Below are 14214 nucleotides of genomic sequence, written 5' to 3'. Positions count from 1 at the left end.
CAGCGTAAAAGCTCAATCATTGTTGAATTATCAGCAGGTGACAGTAGTGTTTCATTCAGTTGTATTAATAGCAGAGCCGCGGACGCAAACAAACATGTTATAAGCCTCGATCACAGACAGTTTCCCACATCAACAGTCATGTATGATGGAAAGACATCAACAGAAGTAGTGCATATCCTCAATGTATTGCCAATTCCGAAGAGCTACGTTAGGGACGACCATTTGCACTAGGTACAGCAAACATTTCCATCTGTATACGTGCCTAAGTCTGTAGGGATGCAAATGGGCATCCTTTCCTGAGCCAAAAGTTCAGGCAGCTTTCGGCACACACCATGCATGAATACAGTCACGCAAACACCCGTTTCCTTGAACAAAGCCATTCGTTTAACAGCCTCAGCCTGTGACTTCAGCCCAAACTCAGAGGAGAACCGAGTGTAAGCTTTGACTCTTCTGTGAGCAGTGCTTGAGTTATTACGCGGTAGTGCAAAATGAAATGGACGACAGATACGCAACTCAATCGGCGGGGCTAATCTTTGGGTAGTGTTTGGATGAAGTGAACGACAGTGACCCTCATCCTCCATTATAGCACCCTCTGCATGGAGTCAGGTCACGGCAGAGGTGAGATATTGCAAAGAATCACAGGAAGTACTATTTGTTTTCTTCTTTTGTTTGCCTGTTAACATAATTTCAAAAAGTGCTAGGGGGCTGTACAATCCTTACTTGATTGTCATTATGTACATCACTATGTATACATATATAAAAGTATGGAAGTAACATTAAAGGTATACACATAGGAAGTCCTTTCCAGTTCTCGATCGCTTCAGACCCTTGAGTCGAACAAGGGAAGGACAATGTGTCTCCATCATCAACAGTCATCATTTCGCGATTAGCGCTCATCTTTTACAGCAGGATGACCCAAGTCCCTCTGTGATGGTAAAGGCCGGGGATTCGTTCAGCATTCATCTTCAACTTCTCGAATAGGTGGAATCAGACTGCTAGTGGATTTGTACTGATTTACTTGGTTGGCCATGTGAGTGCTCATGGGCTTGATTTGAATGTTCCTTGGGTATGCATTTTCTGCTTCATCTGTAAACCATCTCTTTTCTGTGAGACAGCCAGGCGGGAGAGAAGCAGAAGGCGAGAGAAACAGTGTTAATATCAGATCTTTAAAGCAATGTCATGCATCTCTCTTTAAAAAAAAAAGAAAAAAAAAATACCACGTTCTCTTTCTCTCTCTATACATGAACTTTAATTCACATTCAGAAAGACACAGGGTGAAACACACATTGTTGGATCTGGATTTCATCAGGCAGCAAAATGTACGGTATGTAAAAGCATTTACAGCCCTCAAACAAGGGTGTATTGTAGCCTAAAGGAATGACCCTATCAAGCCGTGAACCACGTACCAGTTTTCATCTGGTCTTTGAAATTAGGTGTTTTATTCTGAAACGTTTTCTACAAGGACTTAAGCCACGCGCAGGGCCAGCATCTGTCCTCATCATATTCACATTCTCCTAGGCGGTGTCATTTTCCAGCACTCCAACATTTCCAACTATTCCTCCAACTTGAAATGTGCTGCACACCTTGGAGTGTCAGGCTGCGACGGGCCACGGGGGGAAGAGTGTCACGGCGAAGTCGTTTGATGTAAGTGGAGCTGTGCCTGAGGTGGTGCAAGGAGTCAGCCACCTCGCTCCGTTCCCCTGAGTTTACTACTGATGCTGGAACTTACATCGCCTCGAGACATCCTGTGGCTCCGCAAGGGTTAAAAGAGCCAATTTCAGCAGCACAGGGACTCTCATCATGGTTCCCCTCTCACACGGATATTTGAGGTGAATTTAGGCTGAGAGCGGAACGTGAAACCACTTTCGCCTGGTTTGAGTGGGGAACTTTTAGCGGACCAAATCTATGTTTTTGAGGTTGTACAGTATAGTAATCTTACTTCCATTAAAAGATGTTATTAGGAATGTAGCAAAGCTGCAAATATGACAAAAGCCACCAATGCATCATTAACAATTAACAATATTGTCCAGACAGGTTAATCAACCAATATCTGGAGATTGCAGATTGATAATTTGTAAAAAAAAAAAAAAAAAAAAAATATATATACATTTAAAGATAGAAAATGTATTGAAATGAACATGTATTTCACACAATATTTATTTAAATTTCAAATCAAAAGAAATATCTACTGTGAACACTATCAATAGATAATACATTTTTTTAACAAATATTATATAAAATACATGTTTATTTTGTGAATCTTTGCAATAAATTTGAACAAGAACTCTAAATTTTACATTTAATAAAAACTCAGATTTAACTTGTAATATATACATATATTAAGCTTTTTATGTAACTATTATTAATCAGTTCATTAAAGGATTTAATTGAACGGCTTTGAAAATGATTCAGATTATATTATATGTGTATTTTCCAAATACCATTTTTGAGTTGGATGACATAACAAACAAATACATTTTGATTAACTACCTGCAGAAACAATGTGCAGACACACTGACCTCTCACACAATGCAGTTTGTCTTAGAGAAAGAAAGAAAGAAAGAAAACCTAAAGAGAGGTAAATGAACAAGAGGAACTGAAATAAGTCAAGGGGACTACTGAGAGAGATCACTGGAACCTATCAGATGGACGGAGGTATAGAGAGAGGATGATAGTCAACCGCATGCAATGCTGGGATGGTCCTGAGCATGACAAGAGTTAGGCAGTAGCAGCAGCCATTTGCTTTCAGTTAGAAAGCAAAGGTGAAAAGTAGGCATGATTTTCTTGGAAAGTAAAATCAAAATCCCCTCTCATAACAGTGCTCCACAAAGGACAAAGTTATGATTAAAAGATCCCACAACAGGTGCTGTATCATGCAGAATCATTAACTTGCATACCTGGGCCCATTCTATTCATCCTTGTTGCACTTTAGAAAAAAAAGTGGTCTATGTAAGTTTTACAGTGTTTAAGGCAAGTAACAGAATAACTGACATCATATGTCTACATTTTTAGTCTGGTTAACATATTGTAAATTTTAACAAAAATCATAACCATCTTTATTTTACACTAATGGGGAATGATTCTTAAAAAAAAAAATCTAAAATGCTACTTCAAATATAATTTCAGTATTTAAGATTTACAAACTTCTTAATTTTTGTAGCTAGTATTAAAGAAAACAATGGATCTTCTAAAATAATCAACTTTTATCCAGATAGTGCTGTAAAACTCTTTAAAAGGACAACATTTGCATCTCAAATATTAACTAATATAACCTACTTTTTTCTCTCACAGGGGGAATATATTACAAACTCTAAATCTTGTTGAATTACAACTTTTAGGGCACGCATCGTAACAGGCACTGAAATCAATGCAGGGTTTAACAGCATCCCATAATGCCTTGCAGCTCCTCCATTCTGGTGAGAGACAAGTCTCAACAACAGCTTCACGAAGACTGTATATGTAGATGATAAAGATTTCAAAACAGTACATTTTAAATGATCCACAATGAAATGATCCAAAATGCCACGAGAAATACACACCATAAGGGTTTCTGCACCTGCAAGGCATGTAGGGATGGTGTGAAACTATTTATGCTATGATAATGGCTCTATACCCTACCTGGAACATTAAAATAAAATCACTAGAGCATAACTAAAAATAAGCACAGAATAAAAACATGATGATGCAATTTGCAGTTCTCACACACACAAACACACAACAATGATTGGACAAACAGAAATGCAAGACATGAATTAATGCTGTTTCCTCACTCAAAATAATCCATATTAACTATACACAATTAAGCTTAATAATGAATATTAACTAAAAAAATTCTAGAGGTCTGCATGGGACCTGCAAATTTCATACTATTATTAATCATTCATATAGTTAACATTCCAAAATTAGGTTGATTGTGTCTGTACAAGTGCAGCAGCGATATGCAGACTGATGCTGGCATGGTCCTGGCGATGTGGCGATGATCAAATGGTCTTAGAGCTCAGTGTGTGGTCAAGGCAAGGGCCACATGCACATTACAATGAAGCAAACTCACAAACAGAACAACAAACGCTGGGTACAAACGCACACACACACAAAAACACACACACACGTCCTTTTTGTACGAAGTGTGCTAAAACCACAAAAGTTAACAAACGCACACATACACACTCTACTGGGTTAAAAAGAGAAATAAAGGCCAACTTACTTCTGTTTGTCACGGGCTTCACGTGCTTTGCTGCTGCGGTTCTGTCGGTTCGTGGCGGGGATGGAGTGAACAGACGAACTCTTCTTGCTGGATGAATGAGAGGAATGGGAGGAGTGGGACAGGCTTGCTCGGGACTGGCCCGCGTTGTGGTCGAACTGCATCAGACAGAATATCAGGTCCGTGGGCACCAGCTCAAACTCATAAGGCGGGTTTGTGATGACATATCTGTGCACATGGAAAAATGACACTTATGTTCAGGGATATCATGTAGGAGGAAATAAAGCATTTACTTCACTTGTTTTTATTTTGAATTTTATGATGTTTGCCTTTTTGCACTTACAATAATATTAAACATGTTTAAATATTAAGTGTGTATTTAAAAAAAAAAACGTTATCCTACTCCAGTGGATATCCTACTTCCAGTGTGGATAAAGAAAAAAACAGGAAAGAAAGAAAGAAAGAAAGAAAGAAAGAAAGAAAGAAAGAAAGAAAGAAAGAAAGAAAGAAAGAAAGAAAGAAAGAAAGAAAGAAAGAAAGAAAGAAAGAAAGAAAGAAAGAAAGAAGAGCAAATACCCTCACGACCATCAGATACTATCAAACTATTTGAATATATTCTATAATGTAAAGTATTCCTGTGATGGTAAAGCTGAATTTTCAGCATCATTACTCCAGTCTTCAGTGTCACATGATCCTTCAGATTACATTCTAATATAGGTGCTTATGAAACATTTCTTATTATTTCTTATTGTTAAAAACAGCTGTGCTGTTTAATATTTAGTTGGAAACTGAGATACATTTTTGGAGAGATTCTTTGATGAACAGAAAACAGCATTTATCTGAATCTTTTGTAACATTAGCCGCTTTTCCACCGTCCGGCTGAACGGTTTTAAAAATAGTAAGGAACGGTTACGGTTATATTTCCACTTGAGCTTGATTCGGCACGACACGATTACAAAACATTCCCAGAATTCTCGGCACGGTAGGCTAAGCATGCAGAACCGTGCTGGTAGAATGCATTTAGTGCCGTTGCCACTCAGGATTCTCAGTAGCTGGGTAAGCGTGCTATTTACGCGAAGTAAACACAAGTTAATAAAATAAGTTTCTGATCATCCTCCATATCGCATCAGCCTTATACATCTCATTCCTCAGTAAACTCTTCTGTTACAAAGAGCTCTGTTATCAGCTCCACAGCGGAAAATGAAACCATATCCGCACTGGCTGGGCCGGATCAGCACGGACTAGAACGGTTAAGCAATGAGAACAGTTTGCCACGATGGTGGAAAAGCGGCTATTGTAAATGTCTTTATTGTCACTTTTGAACAATTGGATGTGTCCTTGCTGAATAAAATTATTGATTTCTTAAAAAGAAAAAAGAAAAAGAAACAAATTGTGTATCTTATAAGTAAGCATAATCTTGTGAAGATTTGTGTCAGGTGTTCCTCTATGTTGCCTAGGTAGGGAGCTCACTAGGTGCTGGAACTGAGTTTATAGGAATAATGTAGGCTTCACTAAAGCTGGATTACATGCCTAGTGAAATAAAGGACTAAAACTACTGACACCGAGGTTAACAGGTAAAATGGACAGCTCACCTTTTTGTGCACTGGCTTGGTGCACCTAAATGTGCATCTCGCAATCTATAGATTCCAAAGCACAGCATGTTGTACGTTTTTAATGCTTTACAAAATAAGTCTCCGTAGCAACCACCATCCTGAAAAAGAACACAAAATAGTGCTTTAAGCGTTCATTCATAACATTTAAATCAACTTATGCTTATTTCAGGCATGACAAAAGCAACTTCAGCAAGTGCAAGGGCAGGTGTTGTTTGTCTCATTCTCAGCATTTGTATCCTAGTACAATGTCTACACTGCTATAATGAAATGTGTGGCATTCTTACTTGGATACAGAAATATCATGATTTAAGGCAACATTATTTTTCACCCACAGACTTTGCGTATTCAGCTCGTTCACTTTGTATTAGCGGGCAGGGGAGGCGTCGGACGGGGAACGAGCCCTGTTGGGCAAAGTGCCAAAACTTGTCAGCTCCTCTTAACCATCCACTTACCCCCAAGTCTGCGAAGGGCCCATCGTATAGGGCCAGCTGGGCGACCCGACACCTGTCCCTGTTAGCCAGCGTCTGTGGCGTGCTGTAGCCACCTCTCAGCGCGTTCTCCTCAGCCAACAGGCCCTCCAGCTCCGGAGTGGCGCCTCCCGTGACCAGCGTCCGGATCAGGGTGAGGATATTATCATTGAAGTATGTCTGCCAAGATAAAGAAGAGGATACGGACGTGAGCACCATTAGAGTCACAACTCAAGACAGTCAGGAATTTGGAGCTGTCCTGAACACTGTTATCTAGACCCTGATCTGTCTTTTCGCATTTCACTCCCTGGGAAGGGAAGAGACACGGGAATGCAATTACGCCAGCTGTTGTTGTTGTTGTTGTTGTTGTTGTCGTCGTCTCCTCCCCACGCACATTCATTTTGGTAACACCAGCCACGCTTAACAGGGGAGCGTTTTGCACACAAGGACATTTTAATTATCATTATTGTTGCTAATTGTAGATTAGATAAAATGAAGAATAGATAACACAACAAGTCATGGACATTTTTCTTGTACAGTGGAGTCCAGAGGTCCGAGACCACTGGTGCATTTTTCGAACAGTTTGAGAGAATAGTTAGATTCGGAGATCTGAAGCCGTTCAGCTGCGCACAATTTCAAGATCATTTGCGATTTATAAATTTCACATCTGGAAGAGAGGTTCGTTCTCTGAATCACACGTACGCACATTTGAGAAATGATCGCAAAATCAAATGTAGGACGGTTTCTATAAAACATTTTATAAATGAGGCCCCATATGTTCAATTAAAACCTGATGATTCATGATATCTGGCATTTGTTAACATGGCCAATGTTACAATTTGATTAGTGACCTACAAATAGTTATTATTCACATAATTTCATTTACATACTACAGTTTGGGGCAGGTAAGAATTTTATGTTTTTAAAAGAAGTTGACCAAAAACAGTAAAACAGTAATATTGTGAAATATTAATACAATTTTAAATAAATGTTTTCTATTTTAAAATATTTAAAAATGTAATTTATTCATAAAGCTGAATTTTCAGCAGCCATTACTCCAGTCTTCAGTGTCACATGATCTTTCAGAAATCATTCTAATATGGTGATTTGATGTTCAATAAACGTTTCTAATTATCAACATATTTTTGTGGAAACCATGAGATAATTTTTTCAATGAACAAAGTTCAATAGACCAGCATTTATTTGAAATGTAGAACTTTTGTAGCTTTTGCAGAGATGGACAAAGTACACAACTTCCTTACTTGAGTGAAAAAACAGATACTACTGGTCAAATATTACTCCGTTACAAGTAAAAGTTGTAAAGACCGATTTTTACTTAAGTAAAAGCACAGAAGTACTTGTTTTTAAAAGTACTTAAGTATCAAAAGTAAATGTCAATGCATTGTTTTATTATTGTTGCATTGTTGTGTGTAATACTTACAGTACCTTAAGCCTCTGAATCTATGCCTGCCTACCCTCATATCAATATCACATTTATTTCTAGAACAAAGTTCCAGTAGTGGGATTGAATGTGAGATTGAATAAGTGCACTCAATAACGTGCACAATGGATTCGGACACCCAAATGGCTGTTCCTTCAAATAGTGCCATATTTTTTATAATAAGTTTTTTGGCTTTTAGTATGAATATGTTAACCTTACTGTTATCTATAAGCTCGTGTGCTCCAAAACAATGACAAAATTTGCATTTAGAAGACCAAACCCAACGTTGAAAATGAAAATCAGGTTGATGTCAGAATCCAACGCCGGATTGACATTAATCTCCAACGTTGGACAGACGTTGTGTTGTGGTTGAAAACGAAAATCGTGTTGACGTCAGAAACCAACATCAGTCGGGTTCTGACATCAATCCGACTTTCATTTCCAACCAAAATGCAACCCCTGCAATCAAAATCATCCCCTGACTGACGTTACTACTTTCTACTCAAGGACCTGACAGAATTGTAGTGGAGTAAAAAGTACGATATTTGTCTTTCAAATGTAGTGAGGTTAAAGTAAAAAGTTTCCAGAAAAAAACAATACTCAAAAAGTGTACTTAAGTACAGTACTCAAGTAAATGTACTTTGTTACTGTCCACCTCTGAGCTTTCGTTTAAATATCTTTACAGTCACTTTTGATTATTTGAATATGTCCTTGCTGAAAAAAAAGTGTTAATTCTCACTGACCCCACAATTTTAGACAGTAGTGTGTTTTACATGTTTTAAATCCTAAAACATTTGGTAATGATTGCAGGTTTAAATAAGATTTTGTATCTTAAACTTTCGAAGCGATCTCTGACTTGTGGACCCCACTGTATCTTGTCCATCAAATATTCTTCAGTGTCACTGATGATAAAGTTGTCGAATGATTAACGTGTAAAAAATATAAGATTCTACTAGGATCATGAGGTCGTTTGTTCGAGCACCAGAGGGCTGTGTCGCCGCGAGCTCGCGCTAGAGTGACACCTCTCTGGGCCCCTGACAGCAGCATTCAGCCCAATGATGGATGAGAGCTGTCTATTAGCAGGCTTCACCTTTGTCCACAGTGAAATGCACTTGAAGGCTGCTTTGTTCTAGCTTCACTCAAAGTGAAAGCTACTGGAATTAAGCCATCATATGGATAAGGGGATAGCAGCGGTCGTAGGTGGTGAGGGGGAAAAAGCTGCAAAGAAGAAGAGAGAATGAGGGGAAAAGGAAAAAAGGTATCTTTCCTAATCTACCCAAGATGACATTGTTAGGAGATTAGAGCTTTTGGACCCCAAAGCAGCCCACCTTGCGTGTCAAGGCATACCATTAAAGAAAACTTGAGCACTTACCTTGTTAAAAGATCTAATAAGACTCTTGAAAGTTTATTTCATGACACATTATATGAGGAGTCTTGGCAACAACTTTCCTTTTGATGTCACCGCTGCTGACAGTGCTGTCTGATCAATGTGGCATTTCATTTACCAACCTCTGCCTACTGGTAACGTCTGAGCCCTACATCTAAAGCACTGCACAGCCGGAGGATGTCTCTTTCCTATACATTATTTCAGAGGATTAGCAGTGAGACATGCCTTCATGTAATTCTATATGACATGCCATGATGGGAGAGAAATGACTGTGCACCTTTTGACAGGTTGCTTTGTTCACCAAATCACTGGCTGCTTTTGAATGCGAACGGAAAGATCATCTGACGCCTAGTAGATAGTATGAAGGATCCTTCACACAATTAAAGGATCTAAATCGACTTATTCAGCAGGGATAATTTATTTAAAGGATTTACGTATGCTAATCTGTTTAAAGGAACTCAAATCAGTAAATAGGTGTCAACGTGGCAGCTGTTTAGCCACTAACTCACCGCACTCATCAGGGAGTCCAACACGCTGACTGCGAAGGCAGTACCACAGGCAAACGGTTGGGTCAGATACAGCTCCGTATCTGGGTCGTCATCATCATCTTGGTCCAAAAACTGAACGTTGGAGTCATTTACTGCAGTAGAGAGACAGAAGTTTTACATCTGTGCAGAAGAGACAACCAATGTCCTGCAAATGGTGAAGTGGTGTGTCTCACCAACCATTGGTAAATGGGTCCATGAATACAAATAAACAATGAGCATAAATAAATAAAAAATTGCATGCACGTCAGTGGGCATGCATTCTGGAGATACATATATATTGAAATATTGATATCTGCACAATGCAGTGCCCAAAAATGGTGGAATCCAACTTGAAATGAAAATTCTGTCTTCAATTACTCACCCTCATGTCATTCCAAATGTGGATTATGAAAAATATTGCAATTTAAATCAATAAATCACACAAAAAGAATCTTACAACCCAACTACACTTGGCACGTTCACGAGAGAAGTCGTGCTGTTTGATCTACAAATGGATCGTTCTTTTGAGTCAGATCTTGTCAATGACTTGTTTGGTTCTACTTCTCAAAACTGATCTGCACGATTTGCTCATGAATCTGATGCAGTGATCTAGTCACAGCCGTTAACAGATCACAAGAGGGGAAGATTATCGGTAGATAATGACTTAAATTTATATCTGTTTCTCAGACAAAACTATTGAATGACTTCAGAAGATGTGGAATATAGTGTACAAGTATTATGACCCTATCTTTATTAAGCTTCTTTATCCTTTTTGGAACTTGAAAGCCTTAATCCCTATTCATTGTAATTGCATGGAAAAGTTCTCCTTTTGTGTTGCACCGGAAAAAAGAAAGTCATACGTGTTTGGAACAACGTGAGGGTATATGAATGATGAAAGAATTGTTATTTTTTGGGTAAACTATTACTTTAAGTGATGCACAATTGCCAAAATGCCATTGTAGAGTAAGAGAGAACTCTTGCATTAGACAAACTGTAAGAATTTAGGTCCACTTATATAAAACAACCAGCTTGGTATCTTTGGTTGGACAGCAGAAGCAGCCAGATTGCTTTAAGGCTATTGTTTATGGTCTCAGCGGCCAATGTATAGAGACAATGCTCTGAAATCCCGTTCGGTTTGAACACAGCCTCACACAATCTTTGTTTCACCCCCTTTCAAAATCTATGCTTCAGAGATTAGGGCCAGCACCAAAATAAATAAATAAAAATAAACAGCTTAAAGCAAGGTTTGATCTGGATAGGTTTTTTTTTCTAATTTGATTTCTTCCCAGACTTCCTGTGAGCTAAGGAAGAGAAATGTCAGTCTTTCAGACAGGCCGCTGATGAAAAGGAGCCCGGGCCAGAGAATTGAACTGCAGGGAGATGCTATGGAAACAGCCACAAGGACAGACTCGCATGATCAAAGGCCTCTGAGAAAGAAAGAAAAAAAATCCTTAAAAAGGCCAAAACAAGACAGTCAATTTCAACCAGAACTAAGGATAAAAATGTGTTCAAAGTGATGCCATGGGAGCAGGCCTCAGCTGCAGTGAGAGAAATCAAGACAAGCCGATGAAGGAGGCAGTGCATCAGAGTAGCGGAGGACAAAGGCGCAGCTTACCCAGTTCTGTTATCATTTGTATGTTGGTTCCACTGTTTTTTTCCTGACTGAATGAAACCAAAGGCAGTAGTTTGCCAGGCTTAGCTAATGATGATAAAACAGTGTTGAGGGGAGACAGTTATTGAAACAAGTTCAAAGCCAGAGAAAAAGAAAGCATAAAAGAGAGTATCATGTCAAGAGTGGGATTAGAAATCTAAAGGTACAGCGTCAGGATGAAGCGCTTCTGTAAGAACTCCATGGAACAGTTCAGCCGTGTTTGTTCATGATAACGGGGATGTTGTGCAAGCTTAGGTATCTACTGCACTGCAAATAGGGGAAAGATTACTATGAACCATTTAGAACAGAAAAACGTGTAAATGTGTAATCGCACATATTCCAACACTGATACTGCAGGCCTGATTTACCAGGAGCTCCATTGACGGTCAATGATTCGCTTGTGTAGAGAACTGAATATGTCCGGTTTGCTGGCAATCTGCTGATAAAGATGTGTTTCAAAAAGTAACTGTGAATTATGTTTAACTGAATTTTACGCTACCTTTACAAAAAAAATAAAATTCTAACTGCAAAGAACTTCTATATAAATTATTACAGCAAAACCTCAGTATCAGTTTGAGCCACTGAACCAACTATCCATATGAGTTCTTTAAATGGCTGATGGTGATACCGACTTCTAGACGGTGGCCAAAATCCCATATATTTATTTATTCTATAATTTAATGATGACAAGAAGACATACATTTTACACAACGTATAACATATATAACAACAACGTGTGTGTGTGTGTGTGTGTGTGTGTGTGTGTGTGTGTTGCAGGCTACGTTTATTTGATCAAAATACAGTAAAAGCAGTAATACTGTTAAATATTATTACAATTTAAAGTTACATTTTTTATATATTTCAAAATGGAATTTATTCTAAATGGAATATTCAGCATCATTACTCCAGCCCTCAGTGTCACACGATCCTTCAGAAATCTTTGTTTTCTTTTATTCTTTAAAGAATATAAAGTTAAAAAGAACAGCATTTATTTGAAATAGAAATCTTTGTAACATTATATATGTCTTTACGGTCACTTTTGATCAGTTGAATGTGTCCATGCTAAATCGAATTATTTTAATTATTTCTTTCAACAACAACAAGAAAATCAAACTAACCTCCCAACCTTTGAATGGTAGTATATATTATCCATTGATTTTGATCCATTGATTATCCATTGACAATTATAAATTAATAAGTGAGTATTAATAAACGACATGTACTTACTATAGGGTTAGGTTTAGAGTTAAGGTGTGGTTTAAAGTTAAATACATGTAATTTATAGTATTTACTATTGTAACTACATGTGACGTGTAACAAGGAAACTTTATTCCATTACTTCCGTTACTGACTTGTTACTCAGAGTCAGTATGTAAATGCAGTTACACTTTATTTTAAGGTGCCGTTGTTACACTGTAATTATACATTTAAGTAATGAGTAATATTAAGTTACAACATTAACTTACTATAGGGTTAAGGTTTGGTTTGATTTAAGAGTAATTGCATGTAATTTTGTTAGTTATTTATAATTATTACTATAGTAACGGCATGTAACATATGTAAAAATGACACTAAAATAAAGTGTCAACGTAAATGCAAAGTGCTTTAAGAATAACTTCTCCATTTTGAGTTCATTTTGAGAGCACTTCAAATTTCCTGGTAGCCATGATCATCTGAGTAGCTTAGGAAAACAACATGTGAATATTTATTTAAGAAATAACCAATTCACATCACGATAAACAAGTGGCAATTTATGTTAACTACACTTTTAGCATGTCTACAATTCTTCTATTATTAGACTGAATATCCAGCTTTTGCTTCTTGAGTTACAGAAGGACACTGTCAAGAGGCTGAAAATATCCTCTCAAAACTAAGTCAAACTCTAGCTTTTAGATTAGTCAATGTCAAGTATTAGTCAATGTCTTTAAGGACACATGACATGGTGAGCCTTTATATAAGATTCTAATGATTATACTTGAGTAAAATAAAGATATTTTTTATTATTATTATTTGTTTCACCTCTACCAATAAGAAAATGCCAGCAAACCTTTAGTAAACCAGGCCCTGTGTGTCCCAGATGTAGGACTTTGTAACCCCTCAGGGAGGAGGACTTCTGGATCTAATGTATGTCTTAGCAGAACATATTTGTATGTGTGAGGAGTGTGTTTTGAATGAAGTTTTAAGTGTCTGTAAGGCCCATTCTCTTTCGCAGCCTTTCTGGTGTAACATGCTGTAATTGGGTCAGTGGAGAGTTGGAGCGGCCGGTCTCTGGTGCTTTAGTGCCCTCTGAGATCTAAAACTTTCATGAGTCCCCCCACCATGGGAATAGTGCCACCCTCATTGTTATTTATAAATGAATCCATTTTGCTACTACATGCTTTTTTTCCTCTCCCTGTAAGTCTAGGTCTCTTCCAGTGCATTAAAGGCACAACTGACGAGGACGCGACTTTGACCCAGTCGGTGAAATATTCAGGTGTGCCATTACACACATCACAGACACATACCTCATAAGAAACACATCAGTGTGACTTGATAGGGGAGTTTAGATTCTAATCACACTTGACTTTGACATGTTAGCAGTATGACTGCAGTTGCGTCTCACCGAGTTCAGTTATGATCGGGATGTTTGATCCCGTGGTGACGGATGCCTGCCGCACTAAGCCGTGCACTGGACTGTTATCTGGAGATGACCTATCCATCCCCGGAGGTGTGAAACCTAGAAGAGAAAGAGGAATGAGACTGTCAAATTCTCTACTCTGCTTACAGTGGCAAAAAAAAAAGGTTTACAATGGTGAGATTAGATTATTGAAGATTTTCTTGTACGATTCTAAATGTACTGTACATACTGTAGAGTTTGTGGTGCTAGGATACAAGTGGACTGTCATGCTAGTCTAAAACAGTGAAATATAGATCATCCGTTTCTAAGG

The 14214-nt window shown here is 38.1% G+C and overlaps 1 protein-coding gene across 16 annotated transcripts in view; it reads right to left on the bottom strand.

Annotated features, from left to right (window-relative positions):
• kcnma1a (potassium large conductance calcium-activated channel, subfamily M, alpha member 1a) overlaps positions 1-14214 on the bottom strand; it is a gene marked incomplete at its 3' end in the record, with an annotated part of 181367 nt that continues 167153 nt past the window's right edge. For 5 of the 16 annotated variants that reach the window (XM_084392353.1, XM_084392361.1, XM_084392365.1 and 2 more), the window contains 8 exons: positions 13890-14003; positions 11252-11335; positions 9619-9749; positions 6267-6461; positions 5794-5912; positions 4205-4429; positions 2898-2926; positions 7-1104 (listed from right to left, as the gene is read on the bottom strand). In XM_084392353.1, the coding sequence (XP_084248479.1) occupies positions 953-1104; positions 2898-2926; positions 4205-4429; positions 5794-5912; positions 6267-6461; positions 9619-9749; positions 11252-11335; positions 13890-14003 (1049 nt within the window). Of the gene's footprint in view, positions 1105-2897; positions 2927-4200; positions 4430-5793; positions 5913-6266; positions 6462-9618; positions 9750-11251; positions 11336-13889; positions 14004-14214 lie in introns of those variants that run through there. The other 11 variants (XM_084392362.1, XM_084392363.1, XM_084392360.1 and 8 more) reach the window with 4 other exon arrangements.

The sequence above is a fragment of the Rutilus rutilus genome (genome assembly GCF_951802725.1).
Source record: "Rutilus rutilus genome assembly, chromosome: 20".
In the NCBI taxonomy this organism is placed as follows: domain Eukaryota; kingdom Metazoa; phylum Chordata; class Actinopteri; order Cypriniformes; family Leuciscidae; genus Rutilus; species Rutilus rutilus.
Note: the sequence above shows the minus strand (reverse complement) of the source record. Positions and strands in the feature narration are given on the sequence as shown.